The following is a 9,526-nucleotide window of genomic DNA, read 5'->3' as shown; positions in this document are numbered from 1 at the left end:
TTTTTTGCAGTGAGCAAAATCTCTCCTGGGTAAAAAACAGAATCGACCCACATTAATATTAACTGTCAGTCTTATAGTTTAGTTTATTCCCTGTGCTATTGCGCCTGTTTACCGTATGAAAACTGAGATTGAAAATAAATATGTAGTCGACCCTGATGTAATCAAATGATCCCTGGACTGGGAAGCCCCTCTATTTCCCCCCTTAGATCCAGTTGCACAAACCACCTCAAATGTTTTTTTTTTTTTTTTTTTTATATTGGAGTGAATTATCTCATCCTGAGGAACAGAAGGTTGAGATAAAGAGAGGTCTGTTAGCAACTTCCTGGATCAACATCAGAGATCAGGCTATTGGTGATGTGATGTGGTGTGGCGCAGATGATCGTATTGCTGACTCAGCTACTTTGGAAACCATAAACCAAAGACCCTCAATTCCCTCTCCTCCATGCTCCACCATACTCATGTCAAACTCCCCTTTAATCCTCAACGACCCCATACACGCCAGACACTCACACACACAAGCCACCACGACTGTCTCCCCCCCTTACCCCTGGGAAAAAAAACAGTCTCCTGGCTTGTGAAACCATCGTCACTGCTCACCACACCTCCATCTCTAATTCAACCAGAAACCTCACGTTTAGTGCCAAGCAAGCCCTGCCTCAGATGATCCCTCGAGTAACCTCCAGCGCCCCGAGCTTAATTCAGACTCAGTGTCAGCATTACCTTACAATCAAGCTGCAGTCACGGTTCTCAAGACTTGAGGATGGAAATCAAATAACTGCACATTATGATCAGACGTCATTTGGGTTTCCGTGGATGAAGCCAATTCAAACTGACGTGCCATGTATACATTTTTTTTTTTTAAAAAGGGGGGAAAAAAGGAAATTACACACACTTCCACTGGCATGTTTCTGATTCAACAATTTTCAAAAGCAACAAGATTTTATTTTTCTTATAGGTGCAAGGAGGTCTGCCACATGTTCTCACACTGAAGTAAATGGCTGCCTATTCCATTTTCATGAAGGTTTCCCATCCTCCCTAAGTCACATCTCTCAGCACAGTTTAACAGATCAATATGCAGACGACTCATCCCACCAATACCCGACCCAATTTAAAGCTGACGCGATAACTATACCCTGTGATGCATCGTGTGTAGGTCTAATCTGATTATATGAGGCATATTCAGCGCAGATTCACGTGATCTCATTCATCTTTTGTAGTGTCAGGCGTTGGTTACATGCTTCTCTGTTTCCACACTAACCCAATGTTCAAGTAACTACACAGCCATGCAATCTGATGGGATCCCCGCCAGTATTTCAGATGTCCATTCATCTTCCATAAGACGCACATCGTTTGCGTGCTTACATACTTTCCTTGAAATTTTTTTCTACCAGACACAGCGCAAGAAAAGCAGATTCACACACATGCATGCAGGAACATTGATGACCCGTCTGTGTAGAGGACAAAGGCAGGTGGTGGGAAAAACAAATAAAACAAGTCTGACCTGAAGAATTGTGTGAAAAGAGTTAAGAGCACATAGGTCATTCATTTTTACTTTAATCAACATTAATTGATCACCTACATAATTTCCAGTATATTAATTGCACTAGGGGATTTATATCCTGCTCAGAAACGTTACTTTTCTTTCATTGCAGAGCACAACATTATGTGGATACAATTCTTAAGTGGTTATCAGACCATTAAATTAAACTGCAGCTGCACTGACAGGATAATAAAGTTTGTTATGGTTGAACGTGAAGTCATCAATAGTTCTTTTGTAACCCAAGAAAAACCAGAGAATCTACAGAGCAGAGCAGTAAAACTGCTCTATCTTTACCATCTGCACTTCAGCATGTATAATGAAAAGGAATGTATAGGCTTCATATAGGGGGCTTCTACTTACAGGGAAACATTGTGAAGCTTTAGAAATTTCATGATTTAAATCACAACATAAAAAAGAGCAACACTGGTGATATACATTATATCCTTAAGTCTAGGGTATTGGCTGTTGATGATGTAGGTGTGCAGCGTGCCTGTGTGTCAGTTTGCCTGGATCAAGAGCGACATCTAGTGGTGAATAAAGAAAAGACAGCGATCATTTAAACAGCTCTGTTCCTAACCTGCATGGGAATTTGAATCAGTTTATTTTATTCCTTGGATACAGACCTATTAAAACACACTAGTGTGAAAATAGGAGCCCGTAACTTTAAAGACAACCTAAGAAAATGGGCACAAATTGTTGTCAAATGCTCTATAGTAACATATAAGAGAAAAACAAAACAATCTCCTTCATTAAGGTAAAAATATTTTGTTCCAGTATGTGATCTGAATAGACACAGAGCGATTTAGGCACAGTGAGAATAATCAGACTGAACTTCCATTTTCTTCAGTCAAGTTGAATCAAGTGAAACAAATCAGAGATATAGACACAATTCAGAGGTCTAGAACTAGGCTGAGAACGGTTTTGTCTGCGATTGTGAACGCGATTGTATCCCTGGTTTCGCAAAGGCCAGCTTGTTGTTTAAGATTCATTTCCAACCCTTAAGTTTATGGTTTAATTTGTTAAATTTCCTTCCCTGATGGTATTCTCTTCCTCAACATTAGACTTGATGTTTTTTTGTTTTTGTACTTATACAAATACATAGTAAAAAAATAATGGAAGCCACAGGAAAAAAACAAAACAAACATTTTTCATTTGATTTATTATATTATTTGCACTTAAGAGTGATATATAAAAAAAACCACCAAAAATCCCTGTTTTTCCAAACATACTTCTATGATACAACATTTGTAACCGAGTCCAAAGACAACATTGCACTCAGATTTTTACCATCTGTGTGGTTACTAAAGTAAAAATAAATAAAAATGCCCCCCAAAAAAACAAACAAACTTAACTTAATCATTTTGGCACAGAAAAGGCTGGATATACAGAAATGAATATTCCCGTCCAATTTAATAAACTATTCACTCTTTTACATGTTATATTTACCTCCAGCTCTCACCGAGGCTTAGAGTAGCGGGTTCCTTTTAAAAAACCCCTTCCTCCCTCTCTGGTTTACTTGCTCCACAGTTTTGATTAGTTTCACATTCACATGTATGTGATAACTTTCTTTATTTTTTATATTTCTTACATTTTTTATTTTTTACATTTTTTATGTGGGTTTTAGTGAATAAAATGCATCAAAACTGTAGCTGTGTTTTACACGGGACTCGTGTTATGTTGCATCGTTGCTGCACTGCATGAAATTTCTATTTAGTGCCAGTGGAGCTCTTTGTAAAGACAATAACTAACATTGCACTACAAAAGGAATGACAGAGGGACGAAGACCTGAATCAGCTCATAACTGGAACTCTGAATGCAAATATCTTTAAAACTGCAAATCATATCACTGTGTAAAACTTTAACAAAACACTTTAAATCCTTTTGAATATATAAGTAATGTCAAAGTCAGGCCATTTTGAGGTATAGATAATGTCTGAGAATGCTAACCCACAACTCTTTGTGGAAGACCTGTTACTTCTGATGTACATCACTTATTATCCCTTCACTGAAATACTTAGTATCCTATTTATGCTACCATCTTGAAGTGTATCTAATTCAACAATGTTCTTGTAAAAGAAAAGAAAAGAAAAAAAATCACTGCTTCAGGAGATAGCACAAACTACCACAGCATCAAAACCCAAGAGATGAATCTGTAACCTGTATTGTCATATATAAGAGTCATTGAGGTACTTTGGGAAAAAGTATCTTAGACTAAATGACTGAAAGACAGAAAACAAACAAAGTGCTGATGAGGTTTTGGCAGTTCAGTGTGACTCAGCTGATAAGAGGACTGTTGTCGTTCTGATCTTCAACAGCATCCTCTTCTGGCTTTTTGACCTCTTCTGCCACATCCACTCCGATCACACCCACCACCCTGAAACATGGACAAACAGGTACAGGAGAGGCATATACATTACTGTCTCTACAGATTCCAACTACACTGGGCAACTGTCGAGACATTTCAAAGTCAATAACATGTTACAACAGGACATAAGGCTCAACTGGAACATGTTGTAATAATATAAATATCACCTGGTGCATACACAAACAGTACAAGATGCATGTCAATTTGTGGAATCATATTACTGGAAGTCCCCCATAGCAAACAAATGTAACTAAGGAAGTTAAAAGTACAAAAGAGAATTCAAAAACAAAAAAAAGAAAGAAAAAAAAAAGGCTGAAACAGGAGCTGTCATCAAAACCTGTTGTGCATTTGCATCTGTTGGGAAAAAAGGTTCTCTACTGCCGTTTGCCTCAGAGCCGAGGTGGCGTTTTACAGAAGGGTGTACAAAGAAAAGTTTTTTGTTAAAAGAAAAAGTTTCTTACTTGATCTTATGCATTCTATGTAATCTACTTTTAACTTCTTTTATCTATTTATTTCTATTTTTTATTTTTATGTTATTATCATTCAATCTAATTTTACTTTCATTTTACATTTTAAGTTTATTATTATTATTATTATTATTATTATTATTATTATTATTATTCCCCATATCAATATCTTGATTCCTGAGCGTAGATGGATTTTATGTGTTTTTAAAGTAACAAACTACATCTAGTGTTTTAGTGGCCAGGCCTCACGATACGTAAACAGTTAAAAGATACAGGGATATTGATGTGGAGCTCATGCTGGCCTTAGATTGCTTTGTTGTTGTGGCTTTGTTATTCTGTAACTACCCACTATGTAACAGAAGAAGCAGTGCATGTGACAGAGGTCAATTCACTTATACGCTACACTTCCCAGACTGACTCAGCAGCACGTAAGAACGCAGTGTACCTCAGATAAGTATCCTTTTGTGGCCATTCCTCCCTTTTTTCATTTGACGGCGCATCAACGTTAACGGTGCATAAGTCAAAACGCAAGGTTAAAGACGTACTGTGCATGTCAGAGATTTATATTACTATACGAAGAAGGAGGCCGTTAGGTGAGGGAAGTGGGATGAGATGAACGCAGGAATGAGGAACTGAGAGTTGTTGTTTTCTGAGTGCCTAAATCAAGCAGAGCGTTTCCCTTTTCTAGTTAAGCAAAACTGGCAAAACAGTGACTCAGCAGAAAAGCAACTGTGTTTGTAATGAAACTCAACCCACAGAGTACAGCCCTACACCTGAAGCGTATCCACAGAGACCAACAGCAGGTACCACTAACTGTAGTTCTGTGTTTTGAAAGAAGCAATCATAGATCATTAATGCAATCCTTTTATCAGGACAATATTATTTTTTAAATATCGGAGGGCAGTCAACATGCAGGACAGTCCTGAAAGTAGAGAATGGTTCCTGCTTACAATGTGTTGCAACATAACAAAAACAATAGGGAAACTGTGATGATAGGAAATTAGTGTGGACACTTATGGTTGTATTATGTAGGCTTAATTATTCGCTGGTGTGGTCCTCTAATGTTGTGTTTTGTACTTTGGCAACATGATGAACTTACCCCAGGAAAAACATAGGGATGACACAGAGTCCTGCAGACAACAGGAAGACGAAGCCAGGGTACCATGCCACCGTAGCAGCATAGACACTGTTGAAGACTGCAGCTGATACATTGTTGGTTAAACTGTCCAGAAAGGAAAGGAAGGCAAACAGGGCTCCTGTGGGAGAATATAGAAAGAAGAAAAACTATTTTTAAGTAGTGATGAGGGTGACTCACAACAACGTGTCATGCATAAAATCAAGCAGTATAGTTTCAAGATACACCCCTTTCCTCTAAGGAAAAAGGAGAGTTGTGTTTTTTCACATGCATCATGAAGCAACTTTGGACTCTGACTCTACAAACACACAGACACGATACGGTTCTCCGGCCCATGGAGAGCCCACTTACCCTGTTCAGACTTTGAGATGATCTTTGACATCATTGAGCGCAGAACAGGGAAAGGCATGATAGACAGAAGCATTGGCACCCTCACTGTGGTAAACAAATAACAGAAAACACACATTATATTACACATCACAGTGCAGTGGCTATAATGTAACAGAATCAAAATGCAAATTACAAACAGTAAATTCATACTTCTGAGTTTTATGTTTGCAAAAATTGTGCAGAACATCATAAAAATGTACAGATTTAAGTCCTCTCATCTGGATACTGGCTACATGATAATTAAAATAAAGCAATGATAATATATTATAATCATATTGTCTTGTCAGCTTAAAATGCAATAATATATACAAGATACTGTAACCCTGGAACAATTTCTACACCTTGTAAAGGTGATAGGAAAGATAAGCTCTGTCAATCAGTAACCTGTGCAGCTAGCCTTTAATTTTTATTTATGCAAATTTATGTTTTATATCATGTGTCCTTTGTTTATTTCTTCTGCAAATAGAATCTGTTTTATTCTTATATGTGCTGTCTTTTTACACACGTTAATTTGCATGTAATATCTTAAAAAAGCCACATGAATAGAAATGTTCTGTTTTAGATGACGTAGATGAGGATTAGCAATACTGAGGCATATTAGGTGGTTATTAAACCAGGTTAAAAGGCCACAAATCTTGTGCATGATTTCACAGTGCAATTTCCAACATCTGACATACAGTACAAGGTGAAATTATTTTCTAATTCTCCACTGTCCTCATAAAACTATTCAACTACTGAACTCTGAAAATAGGGAACGCTTAACGTAAACCAGATGCATCTTTTAATTCAGTTTAAGTATATGTTTGACGTTGTAAAGAACTGATACACATATTGCACATTATAGGTATAAGCGACACAGTAGTTCTTGTGGACTTTTTCTCACCTATAAACATCAGTAAAGTGGTCTTAGCAAACGCCACCAGGACCATGCCTGACGCGACAGATAGGATCCCAATCAGTACAATCAGCAGCTGTGGTACACCACAGTACGTGAACCCGAACACGCCCACAAAACTGATCAGGAACACCGTGGTGGACAGTGCTGAGCCGTAGCCAATCAAAATCTCAGTCCAGCATAGTGGTTCATTGAGCTCATATAGAGTCATCAAGGAGATCCCACCCATGTAAGCGAAGGAGAAGCTGGCGAAGATGAGCATCAGGAGGACCAAAACAGTCTTACACCTGCGACTGGCACCTGTTAACATCTTGTAGACCCCGGAGGTCATCTGGTTCAGGGCTGAGGGTTGAGGAGCGTCATCTAGAATAATGGCATCAGCTGGAGTCTTCTTCACAGTCTCTTCTAGGATGAAAATCGCATAGAGTAGGATCAAACACTGGCACAATGCAGAGGTCAGGAAAGGCCAGTTAAAGCCTGCAGCTCTCAGGAAGTAGCCTGTTGATATCGAAGCCACCCCAGCCAACAGGCCGATCATCATGTCCAGTCCGGCCATGCGCAGCGTTTTCTGTCGACCGTCCTCACACAGGTCCGCTATGTAGGCGAAACAGCCCCCGAGAAACGTGCCCAAGCCGCCAAATAGAGAGCTGAGAAGCGAAGAGCCGATGAGCAAGTAAATGTTGAGCTCAAAGTAGGACACTGTCAGGAAGGCCAAAGTGTAGATCAACGTGCCAATCAGGGGCATGATGATGGTGATCTTGCGTCCTCCCCGGTCACTATAGGCCACAAGCATGAGAGTGACAACCAAAGAGGGGATTGTAGAGAAGAGCTCTGTGTAGAGGGAGAAGAGAGATGCCTGTCTTTGTACCTCCTGGACACACAGAAAGAGAGAGCACGATTGAGTCAAAAAAATCAAGTATGGTTAAGTCTAAAAATAAATGAGTGGGTTGACACTGGACTGTCTGGGTTAAACTGTAACAGCAGGTCTTAGAAAGCAAAATAACAAACCTCAAGTTGGCAACTATCCTACAACCAACACAACGCAAGACAGTTACAATCTAATGTCACAAAACCAACACTGAATGGAATCACCTTGATGTGTGCATTTTGTAAACTTTTTGTTTAAGCGTTTCCTCATTCAGGGCCAAAATGAACAAAGCTTTCCTACAGTGCAACAGGTGCAAAAAAGTGACTATTTAAAGATCAGTGTCTTTCGTCTCACTTCTCTGTAGTGTTTCATTCTTCCTCTATGAATACAGGCAAAAAAAAATTATTTTTGCAGAAGAATACTTCTGCTAAATCCTATTGTACTGCAGACCTCATTTAGTAGGAGTAGTAGTAGACTTTAGTCACAAGTCTTCCACCTTATGATGCAGAAGCTGAATCAGCTGTTTTTAACCTGAGCAGTGTTGCAAGAGAGAATCTCAGAGGGTTATATTGGAAAATGTATGCTGTGTCATGACTGTAAAGGTTGAATACAGATGGATAGTTGTTGACTCAAAGTGTAGTTGAGGAAGAAGCATTATTGTCTGTTAAGCTCCTTGTCATCACCACAAGGAAACCATGGCAAAATAAAGACTGAGTAACAAAAAAGTTACAGTTCTTAAATAATACTGACAATCAATAAAAAAAATTTCAGCAGTGAAAAAGTAATATGTTGACACTGTAAAAGTTCATTTTTAACATGTTTTAAGTAGAGAGACGGGGGGAGACGGGGAGAAAAAAAGCCCTAAAATGTTTGTAAATGAGATTCTCCTTCTACCTGGAGTGACTTAAATGCATGCTCTTTTACATCCAGTGAGTAATGGCTCACCTCATGATAGCTTGAATGGTTGCTGCCGTTTGTCGCACATCTGGAGGTGTTGTCAGACACAGGATAGGTGGTGTTTGTCAGCTCCTGCCAGAGCCTCCTGTACACATACTGCTGCACTAGAGGATATATGAGAAAACTGGAGAAAGCGTACAGGGCCACCAGAGGCTCTACAAGGAAAAGGCCCTTCATTTTCGCCGGCTGCAATATTCCCTGAAATACAGGCTAAGAGAATACAGTTACAGATTAACACAAGCACAGATGATAGGGTAAAAAATAAGACATGTTAACTATCCATATGTGAGCAGACATGAGCTGAGTCTTTAAAGCATCAGCAGTGTATACACAAGATATTGCATTATTTTTGTACTATAGTTTAGAAAATAAAAGGATATGCACAGCTCAGTAAATATTTCTTCTATTGTTGCAACCTCCAACACTTCAGCATTCAGGTACAGTAAACACATGAAATCCACATCATTCCTCTTTCAATAATTAATTAAAGTCATAGGATCGGGTCTACGTGGAAGTACAGACAATATTTTTGTTAGGTTGTTTTTTGTCTTTTGAGGATCGTCGAGGACGCAGTGTGCACTACACTATCGATTCAACATTATCTAACAATTTCAAATATAAAGTGGAATATAAGCTAATAACCCATATAGTTTGTTCCTGTGAATACAGACTGCTGCTGGATGAGCAGGGTCAGGTCAATATGTACAGTGTAGTCTTTACCATTTTCTTATGTTGACAAGAAGATGCAGCGTGACACTTACCTTTCAGAAAGTCACCCGGGTCATGTCTTTGTCAATAAATTCACGCCAGTAAATGACTGTAAATACAAGCTCGACCAGGACTGTTCTCTTATGTGAAAGTGTACGGCGTTGTTATGAAAGTCAGAGATCCCGCCCCTCACTGTTTACG

General features: G+C 38.9%; 1 protein-coding gene across 1 annotated transcript; it reads right to left on the bottom strand.

Moving 5' to 3' along the window:
- Positions 1–2,682: 2,682 nt before the first annotated feature.
- slc46a3 (solute carrier family 46 member 3) lies at positions 2,683–9,493 on the bottom strand. The gene is made up of 6 exons (XM_056398314.1): positions 9,379–9,493; positions 8,606–8,827; positions 6,781–7,663; positions 5,859–5,942; positions 5,472–5,628; positions 2,683–3,914 (listed from the first exon to the last, which is right to left on the bottom strand). The coding sequence occupies exons 2-6, from the start codon at positions 8,792–8,794 to the stop codon at positions 3,815–3,817; spliced, it is 1,413 nt and encodes a 470-aa protein (XP_056254289.1). The 5' UTR covers positions 8,795–8,827; positions 9,379–9,493; the 3' UTR covers positions 2,683–3,814.
- Between the last annotated feature and the right edge of the window lie 33 nt (positions 9,494–9,526).

This window comes from Seriola aureovittata, chromosome 15 (genome assembly GCF_021018895.1).
Source record: "Seriola aureovittata isolate HTS-2021-v1 ecotype China chromosome 15, ASM2101889v1, whole genome shotgun sequence".
Classification (NCBI taxonomy): Eukaryota; Metazoa; Chordata; class Actinopteri; order Carangiformes; family Carangidae; genus Seriola; species Seriola aureovittata.
Note: the sequence above shows the minus strand (reverse complement) of the source record. Positions and strands in the feature narration are given on the sequence as shown.